At 48.4% G+C, this 19,380-nt stretch overlaps 1 protein-coding gene across 1 annotated transcript in view; it reads left to right on the top strand.

Moving 5' to 3' along the window:
• il17rd (interleukin 17 receptor D) overlaps positions 1-15,277 on the top strand; it is a 48,781-nt gene extending 33,504 nt beyond the window's left edge. Inside the window, exons 7-11 of the mRNA XM_055647528.1 lie at positions 1,652-1,706; positions 3,716-3,826; positions 5,693-5,853; positions 9,601-10,549; positions 15,036-15,277. Coding sequence (XP_055503503.1) covers positions 1,652-1,706; positions 3,716-3,826; positions 5,693-5,853; positions 9,601-10,549; positions 15,036-15,133 — 1,374 coding nt within the window. The 3' untranslated portion in view covers positions 15,134-15,277. The remainder of the gene's footprint in view (positions 1-1,651; positions 1,707-3,715; positions 3,827-5,692; positions 5,854-9,600; positions 10,550-15,035) is intronic.
• The last annotated feature ends 4,103 nt before the right edge of the window (positions 15,278-19,380 follow it).

Genomic DNA, 19,380 nt, shown 5'->3' with positions numbered 1-19,380 from the left:
GCATTCATGGCAAAAGGATTTTAGTATAGGAGCAGGGAGGTTCTACTGCAGTTGTACAGGGTCTTGGTGAGACAGCACGCCATTCAATGTGATCATGGCTGATCATCCCCAATCAGTACCCCCCCCGTTCCTGCTTTCTCCTCATATCCCCTGACTCCACTATCTTTATCAGCCCTATCTAGCTCTCTCTTGAAAGCATCCAGAGAACCGGCCTCCACCGCCCTCTGAGGCAGAGAATTCCACAGACTCACAACTCTCTGTGTGAAAAAGTGTTTCCTCGTCTCCGTTCTAAATGGCTTGCCCCTTATTCTTAAACTGTGGCCCCTGGTTCTGGACTCCCCCAACATGGTTCTGGACTAGCGTCCCCCAAATAATCGGTTTCAATGAACATCTTTCCTTCTAAACTCTAGCGTGTCCAAACCCTTAATTCATCTTGATTCTGAGCGTAAACCCTTCCACAGTGGGGGGGGGAGGGGGGGGGAGATTGCTGACGTAACTCTGTGAATGGGCGGAGGAAGCTGGCTAGTTCTGGGACGGGGGAGTGATGGCTTTAATGGTTTCACGCCTGAGCTGCCTGGGTTAAATGCCTTTCTGTTAAATCCATTTTCTGTTGTGTGTAAAATTCCTCCTGGTGAAAGGCGTTTGGTTCGGGTTTCACTGCTGTAAATGAGACTTTGATTCCTGTGTTAGCCGCCCAGTGCAGTCGCCTCGCATCTGTTTGCACGCAAGTCACAGCTGTGGGTGGGGATTATTAGTAACTATATTATCTTCCCACGTCTTAGTAGCTGTGTCGCACGACATTCCCTGCGACTCCGCTCACCAACCACCTTCTCCCAGAAGGTCACAAGGAATAGGAGCAGAATTAGGCCATTCGGCCCATCGAGTCTACTCCACTGGCTGATCTATCTCTCCCTCCTAACCCCATTCACCTGCCTTCTCCCCATAACCTCTGACACCCATACTAATCTATCTATCTCCGCCTTAAAAATATCCACTGACTTGTGGCCTCCACAACTTTCTGTGGCAAAGAATTCCACAGATTCACCACCCTCTAACTAAAGAAATTCCTCCTCATCTCCTTTCTAAAAGAACGCCCTTTAATTCTGAGGCTGTGACCTCTAGTCCTAGACTCTCCCACTAGTGGAAACATCCTCTCCACATCCACTCTATCCGGGCCTTTCACTATTCTGTGTGTTTCAATGAGGTCCCCCCCCCCCTCATTCTTCTAAACCCCAGCGAGTTACAGGCCCAGTGCCAACAAACGCCCACCATAGGTTAACCCACTCGTTCCTGGAATCATTCTCTGGACCCTCTCCTCTCTACTTGTAATTATGTAAGGGCGGCACAGTGGCGCAGCGGGTAGAGCTGCTACCTCACGCCTCCAGAAACCCCGGTTCCATCCTGACCTCGGGTGCTGTCTTAGTGGAGTTTGCATGTTCTTGCGTGGGTTTCCTCCGGGTGCTCCGGTTTCCTCCCACATCCCAAGGACCTGCGGTTTTGTAGGTGAATCAACCAATAATGAAGGGGTTTGGATTTCCTGGAGATGTAACTCCTTGATGGGACTAAACTAATATTAACTTTCAATATTAACTTTAATGTATGAAGATTTGTAATCGGTGTAATCTGGAATCACATGGTGCTTTTTCCGCAGGTGACGGACTCCAGTAATGCCACTGGAAAACAGGTCAACTTCACTATCAGGCCAGGTAAGGTCAGTCTCCAGGTGACATCGCGGTAAGAATTCACCCACCTCCTTGGTCAATCTCCCATAATCCCTGCCGCGGGTTGTTGACTAGTAACTTAGAGGCACAAGGGACTAATTTGCCCAAAGAAGTTAGGTTGGGAAAGAATAGTGAAAGGCTAGGATAGAGTGGATGTGGAGAGGATGTTTCCACTAGGCTTTATTCTTTGGAGCGCAGAAGGTTAAGGGGGGACTTGATAGTGGTCTTTAAAATGATGAGAGGGATAGACAGAGTTGACGTGACTAAGCTTTTCCCACTGAGAGTAGGGAAGATTCAAACAAGGGGACATGACTTGAGAATTAAGGGACAGAAGTTTAGGGGTTATATGAGGGGGAACTTGTTTACTCAGGTAGTGGTGGCTGTGTGGAATGAGCTTCCAGTGGAAGTGGTGGAGGCAGGTTCGATTTTATCATTTAAAAATAAATTGGATAGTTATATGGATGGGAAGGGAATGGAGGGTTATGGTCTGAGCGCAGGTATATGGGACTAGGGGAGAATACGTGTTCGGCACGGACTAGAAGGGTGGAGATGGCCTGTTTCCGTGCTGTAATTGTTATATGGTTAGTGTGGGAGAGTCTAGGACTAGAGGCCACAGTCTCAGAATGAAAGGATGTTCTTTTAGGAAGGAGGTGAGGAGGAATTTCTTCAGTCAGAGGGTGGTGAATCTGTGGAATTCTTTGCCGCAGACGGCTGTAGAGGCCAAGTAAGTGGATATTTTTATGGCAGAAATAGATAGATTCTTGATTAGTACGGGTGTTAGAGGTTACGGGTAGAAGGCTGGAGAATGGGGTTAGGAGGGAGGGGAGTCAGTCTACCCCACGACAGAAGGGAGAGGAGTTGTACAGTTTGATAGCCACAGGGAGGAAGGATCTCCTGTGGCGTTCTGTGCTGCATCTTGGTGGACCTCGTCTGTTGCTGAAGGTTCTCCTCAGGTTGACCAATGTGTCATGGAGGGGGTGAGCTGTATTGTAAAGGTACCATTTCAACATTTACCCTGATGTGCCAATCATCCTGAACACCATACTGCACGATTAGCAGCCCCGCCAACAGTCTGTCTGTTTTATCATCTTTTTTTAATGTTTAGTGTGTGTTAAAGTTCTCCGGTTTGTGAGGGGGGAGGGGGAAACTACTTTTTAGTTTCTTACCTTGCCGGAGATGCGATTGTTTTCCGGGTCGTATCTCCGGTTGCTCTGCGGCCTACCATCGATGGAGCTGGAGGCCTCCTCGAACTGGAGGACTCTGAGCCCCACCGCGGGGCGTGGACTTACATCGGGGCCGATCCCTTGCCTAGGATCGCTCCAACCACGGCCTGCGGACTTTACCAGCGCGAGCTCGCAGTCTCGGGAGAGGCCGAGTCGGGAGCTCCAACGACCAGTGGCTGAACAATGCGGAGGACTGGCTGAACTAAGTTGCCTTCCACCACAGTGAAGACGTTTGTGTTAAATCTTATTGTGTGTTATTTTTAAGTGTATCGCTGCTGGCAAATTCATTTCACTGCACCTTCGGGTGTATGTGGCCAATAAAATTGACTTTGACTTTGGTTCGACCAGCCCCGACCCGGGGTTCGATCGCCCGGTCGGGGAAGCTGACCTCCCCCAGATCCAGGAGCTGATTGCCCTGTTGCGGAGGGCCCGAATGCCGCTGGCTACAGGTCAAGATCGTCCCGTCAACGGATGGTTCAAGGCCCCCGACCGCGGGAGGTCAAAGAAGGGAAGAGATTGAACTTCTTTTCGCCTTCCATCACAGTGAAGAATGTGGAGGAGTCACTGTGGTGGATGTTTATGTTAAAATGTGTTTAGTGTGCGTTCCGTTGCTTTTTATTGGTATGACTGACTTGACCACTGAAATTCCTCGTATGTTGCAAAACATACTTGGCTAATAAAGTATCATTGTGATAGTGATGAGTGAATATTGAATTTAGCAACAATGCTACAGCTTCTGATAAACTAACGTCTCCTCCTCTTCCACCACAGTGCTGTTCCCCTGGGCTGGACCTCTCCGGGCGATGGCCATCACTGTTCCCCTGGTGGTGGTATCTGCAATCATCACCCTCTTCACCATTGTCTGCTGCAAGAAACAGCAAAGTAAGAAACGTCTTAAGAAGGGTCTCGACCCGAAACGTTACCAATTCCTTCCCACCAGAGATGCTGCCTGTCCCGCTGAGTTACTCCAGCATTTTGCGTCTATCTTCAGTTTAAACCAGCATCTACAGTTCCTTCCTACTCATTAAGAAAGGTTTGGTTTGGTTCAGTTGGCACGCGCAGTGAAAAGCTTTTGTTGCGTGCAAACCAATTGTTGGAATCAATCCACTTACAGCGTACAGATACATGGTAAGGGAATAACGTTTAGTGCAAGGTAAAGCCAGCAAAGTCCAAGGATAGTCTGAGAGTAAAGAAAGAAATGTTGCTGAGGGCATAGAGATTTATGGGCCAGTCCCACTTTCAGGACTTAATTCACCACCTCTGCCGAGTTTGCCCTTGACTCATACTCGCAGCGTGGTCGTCATGAGGTCATAGCAGGTCGTGATGTTAGTCGTAGGTACTCGTGGCATCAAGCAGGTCGGGACGTTTTTCTAGCCTGATGAAAAATGTCCACGAGTAAAAAAGGTTGTGAAAGTGGGACTGGCCCTTCAAGAGTGCGGAGCGATCGTAAGGTCACAAGGGATTGTAGTTGTAAACACATACATTTATAAAAGGTCTGGACAAGCTAGATGCAGGAAAAATGTTCCCAATGTTGGGCGAGTCCAGAACCAGGGGCCACAGTCTTAGAATAAAGGGGAGGTCATTTAAGTCTGAGGTGAGAAAAAACTTTTTCACCCAGAGAGTTGTGAATTTGTGGAATTCCCTGCCACAGAGGGCAGTGGAGGCCAAGTCACTGGATGGGTTTAAGAAAGAGTTAGATAGAGCTCTAGGGGCTAGTGGAGTCAAGGGATATGGGGAGAAGGCAGGCACGGGTTATTGATTGGGGACGATCAGCCATGATCACAATGAATGGCGGTGCTGGCTCGAAGGGCCGAATGTCCTCCTCCTGCACCTATTGTCTATGTTTAATTAGACCATTCGGCCCATCAAGTCTACTCCACCATTCAATCATGGCTGATCTATCTCTCCCTCCTAACCCCATTCTCCTGCCTTCTCCCCATAACCTCTGACTCCCGTCAAAATCATCGGGACTGCTCTTCCTTCAATCCGGGACATTGCGTGCAAACGTTTCTTGTCCAAGGCCAACAGTATTATAACCGACCCCACACATCTCTATCATGGACTGTTCACTCTGCTGCCCTCGGGCAGAAGGTATCGCAGTATAAGGAGCAGAACGGCCAGGCTTTGCAACAGCTTCTTCAACAGCCCGAGCCATCAGACTCTTGAATTCCATATAATGTGCCGCCACTATTATCTATTTTATCTTTTTATCTATTTTATCCTTGTGTCATTTTGTGTTGCACGGTGAGCCAGATGCAACGGAATTTCATTCAGACTTGCATTTGTTGGTGTATTTTCGAATGACAATAAAGTATCTGATTGATTGATTGCTGGTTTTGCACACTGACAATTTAATAACAACTCTGGCACTGGCCACTTAAATCAGCTGCCCTGGACAATTGATGACTGGTTTTACTTGTGTTTTAATGTTGCTGGTTTTTGACCTGCACTTTTTAACTATTCGTATTGTTTTTATCAGGAACTGGATTGTATTTGTGTATGTGTGAAATGTTTCAGTTTTATGTGCGATGCTCCGATATTCCCTGGGAAACCTCTTCCCATTTTGCACGGTACAACTGTTGCTTTGCAAGATGACAATAATATAGATTGATTAATCAAGAATCTATCTATCTCTGCCAGTCTTTACAATAGCCACTGCCTTGGTCTCCACAGCCGTCTGTTGCAGATTGTGTTGTTGTCTTCTCTTTGAGCTGCTCGGGGAGTAATGTTATGTTGTTCTGTCCCTAGACCCGGTGTATTCAGAACTGGACGAGGAGAATTCCGAATCATCGCCCTCCCCGCGGACCAGAGCAAAGGTTTTCATTTGTTACTCCAGCAAAGACTGTCAGAAACACCTGGCTGTGGTCCAGTGCTTTGCTGCCTTCCTGCAGGACTTCTGTGGCTGTGAGGTAACCTTCCTGTCTTCAAAACATTTCAGTGGCGTGCGATAGAGTTGCTGCCTCACAGCGCCAGAGACCCGCATTCGATCCGACTATTTCAGTATAGGAGTAAAGAGGTTCTTCTGCAGTTGTATAGGGCTCTGGTGAGACCACATCTGTACAGTTTTGGTCTCCTAATTTGAGGTAGAACATCCTTGTGATTGAGGCAGTGCAGCGTAGGTTCACCAGATTGATCCCTGGGATGGCGGGACTGTCATATGAGGAAGGATTGAAAAGACTAGGCTTGTATTCACTGGAGTTCAGAAGGATGAGGGGGATCTTATAGAAACATATAAAAGGACTGGACAAGCTAGATGCAGGAAAACTGTTCCCAATGTTGGGCGAGTCCAGAACCAGGGGTCACAGTCTTAGAATAAAGGGGAGGCCATTTAAGTCTGAGGTGAGAAAAAACTTTTTCACCCAGAGAGTTGTGAATTTGTGGAATTCCCTGCCGCAGAGGGCAGTGGAGGCCAAGTCACTGGATGGGTTTAAGAGAGAGTTAGATAGAGCTCTAGGGGCTATTGGAGTCAAGGGATATGGGGAGAAGGCAGGCACGGGTTATTGATAGGGGACGATCAGCCATGATCACAATGAATGGCGGTGCTGGCTCGAAGGGCCAAATGGCCTCCTCCTGCACCTATTTTCTATGTCTATGTCTATGTAAAGGCCTGGATGAATATGCCCTTAATTCTTCCCTTATTCTCTGCATTACTCCCATATCACGTATCTATACACTGTAAACGGCTCGACTGTAATCATGTGTTGTCTTTCCCCTGACTGGTTAGCGCGCATCAAAAGCTTTTCACTGTAACTCAGTACACAGGACAATAAACTCAATTTAAGGTGCATATATGAAGCTCGCTTCAAGGGGAATTGCACACATAGAGTCAGTTTATTAATATTTCAATCTGTTAAACCAACCCCAACTAGTTAGAGTTTAGTTTTTGAACCTTGTTTTCACAAGTACAGAAATGTCATCGTTTCAACACGTTCTGTCCAGCTGCTGATTTTGCTCACAAGTAAACCGGGGAACCACAAATCCCTGGCAGACCGATGAACCATTTCCCCTCCCCTCCTTGTGGTTTTGTTTGATTTATATTCACTCTGGTGCTGGGCCTGCCCACCTCCAGGTTTAATTGTAGGTTTGTAGCATCTGTGAGCCGGCTGGCTACCTGGCAGTGTAATCCTGTAGCCTAGGGCGATAGTTTTACTGGTGAGCAGCCTGCTTGAGGAGGCGCTGGTGTAGTGTGATTGTGGCGTTTCAGGTCGGGACCCTTCTTCAGACAAAGTACAAGGCAGGGGGGGGGGGGCTTTATGTCTACAAAGCCCTCAACGGGTTTGCCCCCACCTACATCAAAAGTCTGTTCACCCACCACACCACCTCCAGGTCCCTCAGATCGGCTGACTTGGGGTTGCTCAACATCTAGGCATAAACTCAGGGACGATCGACCGAGCCTTTGCGGTTGCAGCTCCTAGACTGTGGAACAGCAGCATCCCCCTTCCCATCAGAACAAACTGCCCCCTCCATCGACTCCTTTAAGCCGAGACTTAAAACTCATCTTTACTCCCAAGCCTTTCCTGACGTCCCCTGAGGGAGGGCTACATGTATGTACTGATGTATGTACTTAATCTATGAACCGCTGTTGTGTAATGTTAGTCCCTCCACCAATGTAAAGCACTTTGGCCAACGAGAGTTGTTTTTTAAATGTGCTATAGAGATAAAAGTGACTTGACTTGACTTGACTAAGAGCTGGAGGCCGGCTCCATAAGAGTTCAGGTTACACAAAAAAGCTGGAGAAACTCAGCGGGTGCAGCAGCATCTATGGAGCGAAGGAAATAGGGAACGTTTCGGGGCCGAAACCCTTGGGAAATAGGCAACGATTCGGGGTCGAATCCCTTGGGAAATAGGCAATGTTTCGGGGCCGAATCCCTTGGGAAATAGGTAACGTTTCAGGCCGAAACCCAAGGGTTTCGGCCCGAAACGTTGCCTATTTCCTTCGCTCCATAGATGCTGCTGCACCCGCTGAGTTTCTCCAGCTTTTTTGTGTAACCTTCGATTCTCCAGCATCTGCAGTTCCCTCTTAAACTCCATAAGAGTTCAGTTTAGTTTAGTGATACGTTGCGGAAACAGGCCCTCGGCCCACCAAGTCCACCCGCCAACACAGCAAGGACAATTTGACATTTATACCAAGCCTGTCGTCTATGGAATGGACACTTTGCCACATTCTTACGTCAGGACTGGAGGCAGCACTGATTCCTGTATCAAAGCCGAAACCTCCACCCTCACAGTGGTGAATCTAACTTCTCTTAAGCGTTGATCTTTCACAGTGAAGTGTGTGGGATGTGCAGTTTTCTGAATGCTGCCATCTGCTGTACACATGCCAGTGTTTGGTGAAGACGTCTTTGTGCCTTTTCACCCAAACATCTAGTTTTTATCCTTAATATCCAGGGTGACTTCACACCGAGGCAGAATATTTTCTCACCGCCCCTATTCTCCAGGCTGCCTGTGCTGTCTCCTTCGCTGAGTTGAGTTGAGTTTATTGTCTCATGTACAGTGAACAGTTTGGTTCTACACGCTGTCCTGACAGACCAGATAATACTCTACACAAATACAATCAAGACAAACTCAATCCCAATAGGTGGAGTAAAGGGGAAGATACAGAGTGCAGGATATAGTTCTCAGCATTGTAGAGCATCAGTTCCACAGACAAAGTCCAATGTCCCGCAATGGGGTAGAGGTGAATCGGACGGTGGATGTGAAAGTGGGGTAGCATAGAACTGGTGGGAAGGTGGGCCGAAGGGCCTGCTTCAATGCTGTATCTTTCAATTCTCTGCCTCAGAGGGCGGTGGAGGCTGGTTCTCTGGATGCTTTCAAGAGAGAGTTGGATAGGGCTCTTAAAGATAGCGGAGTCAGGGGATATGGGGAGAAGGCAGGAACGGGGTACTGAGTGTGGATGATCAGCCATGATCACATTGAATGGCGGTGCTGGCTCGAAGGGCCGAATGGCCTACTCCTGCACCTGGTGTCTATTGTCTATTGTGTATAAAACTGGAGTAACTCAGCGGGACAGGCAGCATCTCTGGAGAGAAGGAATGGGTGACTTTTTTGGGGTTGAGACCCTTCTTCGGACCTGACCCGAAACATCACGCATTCCTTCTCTCCAGAGATGCTGCCTGTCCCGCTGAGTTACTCCAGCTTTTTGTGCCTATCTTAGTTTTGTTTAGTTTAACATAGAAACATAGAAACATAGAAATTAGGTGCAGGAGTAGGCCATTCGGCCCTTCGAGCCTGCACCGCCATTCAATATGATCATGGCTGATCATCCAACTCAGTATCCCGTACCTGCCTTCTCTCCATACCCCCTGATCCCCTTAGCCACAAGGGCCCCATCTAACTCCCTCTTAAATATAGCCAATGAACTGGCCTCAACTACCCTCTGTGGCAGAGAGTTCCAGAGATTCACCAATCTCTGTGTGAAAAAAGTTCTCCTCATCTCGGTTTTAAAGGATTTCCCCCTTATCCTTAAGCTGTGACCCCTTGTCCTGGACTTCCCCAACATCGGGAACAATCGCGGAATTTAGCGCGGAAACAGGCCCTTCGGCCCACCGAGTCTATTGAGCCAGCACTGCCATTCAATGTCATCATGGCTGATCACTCTAAGTTTTGAACGTGACTGCATTATAACGTTTGTTACGGATGTGTTTGCTTTTGAATAGGTTGCTTTGGACTTATGGGAGCAGCTGGAGATCTGCAAGGAAGGCCAAACGGCCTGGCTAAGTCGGCAGATCATGGAGTCTCATTACGTCATTGTGATCTGTTCCAAGGGGATGAAGTTCTTTGTGGAGAAGAAGCAGCACAAACACAGAGGCCGCTGCCGTGAGGGCGAGCTCTTCCTGCTGGCCGTGTCCATGGTTGCCGAGCGTCTGCGACAGGCACGACTACAGGCGGGCAACCCCTCCAGGTTCATCGCCGTCTACTTCGACTACTCGTGCGAGGGGGACATCCCCGGGGCGCTAGACCTGGCCTGCAAGTACAAGCTGATGGACCACTTCCCCCAGCTCCACTGCCACCTGCATGCCCGGGACGTCCGCCAGCCCGACTCCGACACGGACGCTGACACGGACACGGAGCAAGCCAACCTCCGCAAGAGCAATTACTTCCACACACGGTCTGGCCGCTCGCTCTACATGGCCATCTCCAACATGAAGCAGCTGATTGAGCTGGAGCCCAACTGGTTTGAGAAGCAGCTGCTGATGCCCGGCCTGCTTCCCCTCCCCCTCCCTCCACGGCAGGCGAGGCCCAGGACCGACTCGGGCCTTGTTCTCAACGAGGTGGTCTTCAAACAGCAGCTGACCCACCAGGACTTCCACTTGAAGACCAGGGCAGACATCACCCCCACCAACTCTGTCTCCTATTCCATCATCCAGCACTTGGACGTCAGGGAGGACGGGGACGACTCTGACCCTCGGGAAGCGCGTGCCCTGCTGAGACCCGCCCCGCACACGCTGGCCGTGGTCACCCTGCCTGAGATGCCCAGGGACTCCGGGATATATGACTCCTCAATCCCCTCGTCAGAGCTCTCGCTGCCTCTAATGGAAGGCTTGTCCTCAGACCAGGCCGACACTGGCTCCATGGCAGATAGTGTCTCCACATCCTCCGGCCTAGGTATGATATCTCGCAGAGATCGAGCATGGCTGTGTCTATATCCACGTGTCCCAACGTACTGAAGATAGACACAAAATACCGGGGAAACTCTTCAGTCAGAGGGTGGTGAATCTGTGGAATTCTTTGCCACAGACACAGGTTGTGGAGGCCAAGTCAGTGGATATTTTTGAAGGCAGAGATAGATAGATCCTTGATTAGTACGGGTGTCCGAGGTTATGGGGAGAGGGCAGGAGAATGAGAGATAGATCAGCCGTGATTGAATGGCAGAGTAGACTTAATGGGCCGAATGGCCTAATTCTGCTCCTATCACTAATGAACTTCTGTACTCGGTGGGTCAGGCTGCAACTCTGGAGAGCATGGATAGGCGACATTTTGGGTCGAGATCTTTCTTCAGACTGAAGGGTCTCGACCCGAAACGTCACCCGCTCCTTCTCTCCAGAGATGCTGCCTGACCTGCTGAGTTACTCCAGCACTTTGTGTCTATCTTCGGTTTAAACCAGCATCTGCTGTTCCTCCCTACATCCTTCAGAGTCTTGTTCTTCCTTCCCTTCTTTGTCCCAATGTGCATGTGTGTTGGGTTAAAAATGTATTTCATATCGAGTCTCATATATCTAAATTGTTTTAGATACCCACTCAATGGGTTAAATGAGTCTCTGTACATTGCCCCTGGTGAACAGGGAGTGAATGAGATATTGGTTTAGACAATAGACAATAGGTGCAGGAGTAGGCCATTCGGCCCTTCGAGCCAGCACCGCCATTCAATGTGATCATGGCTGATCATCCCCAATCAGTACCCCGTTCCTGCCTTCTCCCCATATCCCCCTGACTCCGCTATCTTCACGAGCCCTATCTAGCTCTCTCTTGAAAGTATCCAGAGAACCGGCCTCCACCGCCCTCTGAGGCAGAGAATTCCACAGGTCTCAGGGAGAACGTACAAACTCCTTCTTCCCGTATCCCCTGACTTTAAGAGTCCTACCTAGCTCAAGAGAAAGTATCATAGAAACATAGAAACATAGAAATTAGGTGCAGGAGTAGGCCATTCGGCCCTTCGAGCCTGCACCGCCATTCAATATGATCATGGCTGATCATCCAACTCAGTATCCCGTTCCTGCCTTCTCTCCATACCCCCTGATCCCCTTAGCCACAAGGGCCACATCTAACTCCCTCTTAAATATAGCCAATGAACTGGCCTCAACTACCCTCTGTGGCAGAGAGTTCCAGAGATTCACCACTCTCTGTGTGAAAAAAGTTCTTCTCATCTCGGTTTTAAAGGATTTCCCCTTAGAGATTAAGCTGTGACCCCTTGTCCTGGACTTCCCCACATCGGGAACAATCTTCCTGCATCTAGCCTGTCCAACCCCTTAAGAATTTTGTAAGTTTCTATAAGATCCCCTCTCAATCTTCTAAATTCTAGAGAGTATAAACCAAGTCTATCCACTTTCTTTCATAAGACAGTCCTGACATCCCAGGAATCAGTCTGGTGAACCGTCTCTGCACTCCCTCTATGGCAATAATGTCCTTCCTCAGATTTGGAGACCAAAACTGTACGCAATACTCCAGGTGTGGTCTCACCAAGACCCTGTACAACTGCAGTAGAACCTCCCTGCTCCTATACTCAAATCCTTTTGCAATGAATGCTAACATACCATTCGCTTTCTTTACTGCCTGCTGCACCTGCATGCCTACTTTCAATGACTGGTGTACCATGACACCCAGGTCTCGCTGCATCTCCCCTTTTCCCAATCGGCCACCATTTATATAATATGGTGGCCGATTGGGAAAGGGGGAGATGCAGCGAGACCTGGGTGTCATGGTACACCAGTATCCAGAGAACCGGCCTCCACCGCCCTCTGAGGCAGAGAATTCCACAGACTCACAACTCTCTGTGTGATAACATAGAACTAGTGTGATGGGCAATCGATGTGGACTGGATGGGCCGAATGGCCTGCTTCCATGCTGTATCACGAAACTAATCTACAGTCCTTTCGCACTCACCTCTACACCCCCCCCCTTACTATCAGTCTGAAGAAGGGTCCCGACCTGAAATGTCACCCATCTTTTTCCCCAGAGATACAGCCTTGCTCCAGCACTGTCAGGTTTGATGTGTCCCACCTCATTGACGATCTCCAAGTTGTGTAACAGATACACCTCTACCCTGAGCAGCTGAGTGTGGATGGGCAGTGGGGTGTCAGGGATTATGGGGGAGAAGGCAGGAGAATGGGGGTTGAGAGGGAGAGATAGACCAGCCCGAGTAGACTTGATGGGCCAAACGGCCTAATTCTGCTCCTCCTATCACTTACGGATAGACACAAACTGCTGGAGCAACTCAGCGGGACAGGCAGCATCTCTGGGGTGAAGGAATGGGTGACGTTTCGGGTCGAGACCCTTCTTCAGACCTATGAAGTTAGACAAAAGTGCTGGAGAAACTCAGCGGGTGAGGCAGCATCTATGGAGCGAGGGAAATAGGCAACGTTTCGGGCCGAAACCCGAGGGTTTCGGCCCGAAACGTTGCCTATTTCCCAAGGGATTCGGCCCCGAAACGTTGCCTATTTCCTTCGCTCCATAAATGCTGCCGCACCCGCTGAGTTTCTCCAGCACTTTTGTCTACCTTTGATTTTCCAGCATCTGCAGTTCCTTCTTAATCACGTATGATGTTTATAAGGCATAGGCTGCCCAAGGTCCACCCCTGCCCGACGTGCAGCAACCTCACGCAGCCTTGAGAGGGCGCACCTGCACCAAACGTGGCCATTGACCCATTGGCCATGAAAGACATTCGCTGCCTGGTCCCGGAAGATCAACGTTAAGAAACATCTGCCCTTGTCCCGTATAAAGTGAGAGAAAGACCTTTTTTAATAAAAAAACACCTTGAATTATTAGAAACATAGAAAAATAAGTTCAAGAAGGAAGTTTAAACTGAAGTTAGACGCAAAAATCTGGAGTAACTCAACGGGACAGGCGGCATCTCTGGAGAGAAGGCGTTTCGGGTCGAGACCTTTCTTCAGAAAAATAGATGCAGAGTAGGCCATTCGGCCCTTCGAGACAGCACTACCTTTCAATATGATCACGGCTGATCATCCAGAATTAGTACCCCAGTTCCTGCTTTCTCCCCATATCCCTTGATTCCGTTAGCCCCAAGAGCTAAATCTAACTCTCTCTTGAAAAGATCCAGGGAATTGGCCTCCACTGCCTTCTGTGGCAGAGAATTCCACAGATTCACCCATGCTTTGTATCATAACTGATTGAAAGCTTCCATCAGTCTTTCATGTTCCAATTTGAAAATGTGTGAATGAATGCGATTTGTATTAATCTCAGAACTGATCTTTACATCATCAGTTAATGAAAGTAAGCATGCAGGTACAGCAGGCAGTGAAGAAAGTTGGCCTTCATATCAAGAGGAGTTGAGTACAGGAGCAAAGAGGTCCTTCTACAGTTGTACAGAGCCCTAGTGAGACCACACCTGGAGTATTGTGTGAAGTTTTGATCCCCTAATTTGAGGAAGGACATTCTTGCTATTGAGGGAGTGCAGCGTAGGTTTACAAGGTTAATTCCCGGGATTGTGGGACTGTCATATGCTGAGAGAATGGAGCGGCTGGGCTTGTACACTCTGGAGTTTAGAAGGATGAGAGGATATCTTATTGAAACATATAAGATTATTAAGGGTTTGGACACGCTAGAGGCAGGAAACAAGTTCCCGATGTTGGGGGAGTCCAGAATCAGGGGCCACAGTTTTAGAATAAGGGGTGAACCATTTAGAACAGAGATGAGGAAACACTTTTTCACACAGAGAGTGGTGAGTGTGGAATTATCTGCCTCAGAGGGCGGTGGAGGCCGGTTCTCTGGATACTTTCAAGAGACATCTAGATAGGGCTCTTAAAAATAGCGGAGTCAGGGGATATGGGGAGAAGCCAGGAACGGGGTACTGATTGGGGATAATCAGCCATGATCACATTGAATGGTGGTGCTGGCTCGAAGGGCCGAATGGTCTACTCCTGTATCTATTATCTATTCCCCTCATGGAAGCATAGAAACATAGAAAATAGATGCAGGAGGAGGCCATTCGGCCCTTCGAGCCAGCACCGCCATTCATTGTGATCATGGCTGATCATCCCCAATCAGTATCCCGTGCCTGCCTTCTCCCCATATCCCTTGACCACTAGCCCCTAGAGCTCTATCTAACTCTCTCTTAAATCCATCCAGTGACTTGGCCTCCACTGCCCTCTGTGGCAGGGAATTCCACAAATTCATAACTCTCTGAGTGAAAAAGTTTTTTCTCACCTCAGTCTTAAATGACCTCCCCTTTATACTTATTCTCATGACTTTATTTGCTAGTTTATATTATTAGAAAAAGAATGACCAGGTATAAGAATAAGAATTGTAAGAAAGACCCCCTACTTGAAGTCCATGTACAAGTCGGATGTTACAGATGTTTTGCTCAGTGCTTGGTTTAATTGTAATTGTTTGTTGTGATTTTTCTCGGTTCCCACAGGCGAAGATGACCCACCTGCTCTCGCAACCAAGGCAGCAGTTCCTGGACTGTGTAAGCTGGAAGTGGACAGCCATGTGCATGGTGCTGTGACCCTATAACGCCGTGTGACACCGCAGACGCATTGCCACTTTAGCTCTTGAACTTTACCACCAAGGACCCTGCCCTGTCCCAACAACGTTGCGAGCAGACCCCGTGCCATGGTGTCTAAGCAAGACGAGCCCTGTCTCTCCAGCTCACCACAATGGTTAAAAATGTCTTATTGATGGGGAAACAAGGAACTTGTTTACCAAGAAAAGACTCAAAGTGCTGGAGTCACTCAACATCACCTATACATGTTCTCCACAGATGCTGCCTGACCCGCTGAGTTACTCCAGCACTCTGTGAAACGTCACCTATCCATGTTCTCCACAGATGCTGCCTGACCCACTCAGTTATGGTGCAGCAGCATCTATGGAGCTAAGGAAATAGGCAACGTTTCGGGCCGAAATCCTTCTGGAAATAGGCAACGTTTCGGGCCGAAACCCTTACGGGTTTCGACCCGAAACGTTGCCTATTTCCTTAGCTCCATAGATGCTGCCTGACCCGCTGAGTTACTCCAGCACTCTGTGAAACGTGACCTATCCATGTTCTCCAAAGATGCTGCCTGACCCGAGGAGTTACTCGAGCACTCTGTGAAACGTCACCTATCCATGTTTTCCACAGATGCTGCCTGACCCGCTGAGTTACTCCAGCACTCTGTGAAACATCACCTATCCATGTTCTCCGCAGATGCTGCCTGACCCGCTGAGTTACTCCAGCACTCTGTGAAACGTCACCTATCCATGTTCTCCACAGATGCTGCCTGACCCGCTGAGTTACTCCAGGACTCTGTGTCTCTTATTGACCGGCATGGGACAAACAGAATTGTTTAAAGACTCTGTTCTCCCAGCATGAATGGGATTGCAAAAGTGAAATATCATCTAATATGTTGATGCCTTTTCAAATGCATAAGAAATGATCTTCAATTCTGTACGTGTTTAAGAAGGAACTGCAGATGCTGGAAAAATCGAAGGTAGACAAAAATGCTGGAGAAACTCAGCGGGTGAGGCAGCATCTATGGAGCGAAGGAATAGGTGACGTTTCGGGTCGAGACCCTTCTTCAGACTGAAGGAATAGGTGACGTTTCGGGTCGAGACCCTTTGGGTCTCGACCCGAAACGTCGCCTATTCCTTCGCTCCATAGATGCTGCCTCACCCGCTGAGTTTCTCCAGCATTTCTGTATGCTGTATATTGGTTTGGGTCATTATGCATCTTAATGAATATGATGGAAATGCTTATGTCCATGCTTATGCTGGATTGTATTGGCCATCAGTTAAGCCTGCTTCTGAAGAGGAGATACATAACAATGTAGGGAAAAGAACAGTGGCAAGTTTAGCAAAATCTGTCATCTTGATGGCACTTTGCCCATGAGATGGAGGGTAGATTTAACGGATAGATTTAGATCCAAATCGGACGGGTGGGTGGGTGAAATATTGCAGATAACTGTACTGCTGGAAAACATGTCATTTTAATTGAAACTGGCTCGAAGGGCCGAATGGCCTCCTCCTGCACCTATTTTCTCATCTCTATTTCAAATTCCTTGATCTAATGCTCTAATCTATAGTTGGATCTGACATTGAAACGTGCCGCATTTGGAATTCCGTCCCGTTTGACTTTTCCCAATGTTTGATGCGGTTTACGGCTAATTAGAATGAAGTTTAGATTTTAGCAAATGCTTATTGTTAGAATTTTAAGTTGAATGATTGTAAATAGTTTTCAGATGTGTTCTGAGTTGGCTCCCAAAGCTGAGTTAAAGGAACAGTCCTTTGTACAGGGATGTCCACCAGTCATTGCCTTTCCGAATCCCACCTCCAGTATAATCTGGCCCCCAAATAGACACCCTTCACCTCTCCAACCTCTACCAAGATCCTTGATGAGTGCGGGTGTCAGGGGTTATGGGGAGAAGGCAGGAGAATGGGGTTGGGAGGGAGAGATAGATCATGCATGATTGAATGGCGGAGTAGACTTGATGGGCCTAATTCTACTCCAATTCTTCCTGACCTAATGTCCTTAAGGCATGTGGATGCCAATGTGTGTTCATTCACAGTGAAGGACGTGGAATCTTTTACATACAATCCTGAAACCGCACGTTTTTAGTTGAACCCACGCGATTCAAAAACGTGGATTTCTGTACCAACCTTATAATATTTGTTTCCCAAGAAAAGTAGTTTTTTTGTCATTTGTCCGATTTTATCCAATGCAGTTGATGCCGGTGGGGGTTATATCCAACGCTGATTGGGTTCCTATAAATTCACAATGTCGTCCGAACAGAGTCCTAGTCAGACAGCACGAAAACAGGCCCTTCAGCCCATCGTGCCCATGTTGATCAAGATGCCCCGTCTACACTAGCCCCACCTGCCCGCGTTTGGCCCATAATCCATCTAAACCTGTCCTATCCATGTATCTGTCCAAATGTCTTTTAAATATTGTTATCGTGCCTGCATCAACTGCAGTACCTCCTCCAGCTGCTCATTCCATATTATCACCACCCCTTTTATGAAAAAATTGCCCCTCAACTTCCTATTAAATCTTTCAACTCTCTTAAACCTGTGTCCTCTGGTGTCCTTGGTTCACCGACTCTGGGTAAAAGACTCTGAGCTTCATGCCATCTATCCCCTCATGATTTTACACACTCGCTTCATAAGAATAACTATTAATTTGGAGACCCATTTACTTAAGATTTATTTGCCTCCTTTAATTATGAGTGGTCAGATAATGCGCGTTCTTGTTCGTCCATATCCTGATATCTAAGGTGCATTTGTGTTGTTCACCGAGCTCTGGTTGGAACGAAGGGTCTTTCTGAAGACCGTGAAACGTCACCTATCCATGTTCTCCACAGATGCTGCCTGACCCGCTGAGTTACTCCAGCACTTCGTACAACGAGAGATTTTACAAAATTGGATTGTCTTCTCTGGAACGCCAGAGGTTGAGGGAGACGTGGCATAGAAACATAGAAATTAGGTGCAGGAGTAGGCCATTCGGCCCTTCGAGCCTGCACCGCCATTCAATATGATCATGGCTGATCATCCAACTCGGTATCCTGTACCTGCCTTCTCTCCATACCCCCTGATCCCTTTAGCCACAAGGGCCACATCTAACTTCCTCTTAAATATAGCCAATGAACTGTGTGGCCTCAACTACCTTCTGTGGCAGAGAATTCCACAGATTCACCACTCTCTGTGTGAATCTTTTTTTTCTCATCTCGGCCCTAAAAGACTTCCCCCTTATCCTTAAGCTGTGACCCCTTGTTCAGGACTTCCCCAACATCGGGAACAATCTTCCTGCATCTAGCCTGTCCAACCCCTTAAGAATTTTGTAAGTTTCTATAAGATCCCCCCTCAATCTCCTAAATTCTAGCGAGTACAAGCCGAGTCTATCCAGTCTTTCTTCATATGAAAGTCCTGACATCCAGGAATCAGTCTGGTGAACCTTCTCTGTACTCCCTCTATGGCAAGAATGTCTTTCCTCAGATTAGGAGACCAAAACTGTGGCCCAGAGAAGCTCAGCCTCCGTTCAGTTCAGTTTAGTTTATTGCCACGTGTGCCGAGGTACAGTGAAAAGCTTCAGTGAAAGGTTTAGCCTAAAGTTAACCTTGCCCACACCTGCCATGCCACAGTTACCACGTCATAGTTACAAGTGTTGGTTTTCTCTCTGGCCCGTGTCCTCTCCATCAGCCACTTTGTACAAACAGAACGGATACATTTATGTGCGGCACGGTGGCGCAGCGGTAGAGTTGCTGCCTCACAGCGCCAGAGACCCGGGTTCGATCCCGACTACGGGCGCTGTCTGTACGGAGTTTGTACGTTCTCCCCGTGACCTGCGAGGGTTTTCTCCGGGTGCTCCGGTTTCCTCCCGCACTCCAAAGACGTGCAGGTTTGTAGGTTAATTGGCTTTGGGTATAATTGTAAATTGTCCCTAGTGTGGGATAGTGTTATGCCCCTGTCCCACTTAGGAAACCTGAACGGAAACCTCTGGAGACTTTGCGCCCCACCCAAGGTTTCCGTGCGGTTCCCGGAGGTTTTTGTCAGTCTCCCCTACCTGCTTCCACTGCCTGCAACCTCCGGCAACCACCTGCAACCTCTGGGAACCGCACGGAAACCTTGGGTGGGGCCCAAAGTCTCCAGAGGTTTCCGTTCAGGTTTCCTAAGTGGGACAGGGGCATTAGTGTACGGGGTGATCGCTGGTCGGCACGGACTCGGTGGGCCGAAGGGCCTGTTTCCGTGCTGTATCTCTATTAAAGATAGTGAAAGGACCCAGGTTGCTGGTG

The sequence above is a fragment of the Leucoraja erinacea genome, chromosome 16 (genome assembly GCF_028641065.1).
Source record: "Leucoraja erinacea ecotype New England chromosome 16, Leri_hhj_1, whole genome shotgun sequence".
Classification (NCBI taxonomy): domain Eukaryota; kingdom Metazoa; phylum Chordata; class Chondrichthyes; order Rajiformes; family Rajidae; genus Leucoraja; species Leucoraja erinaceus.
This window is presented reverse-complemented; position numbering and strand designations above follow the sequence as displayed.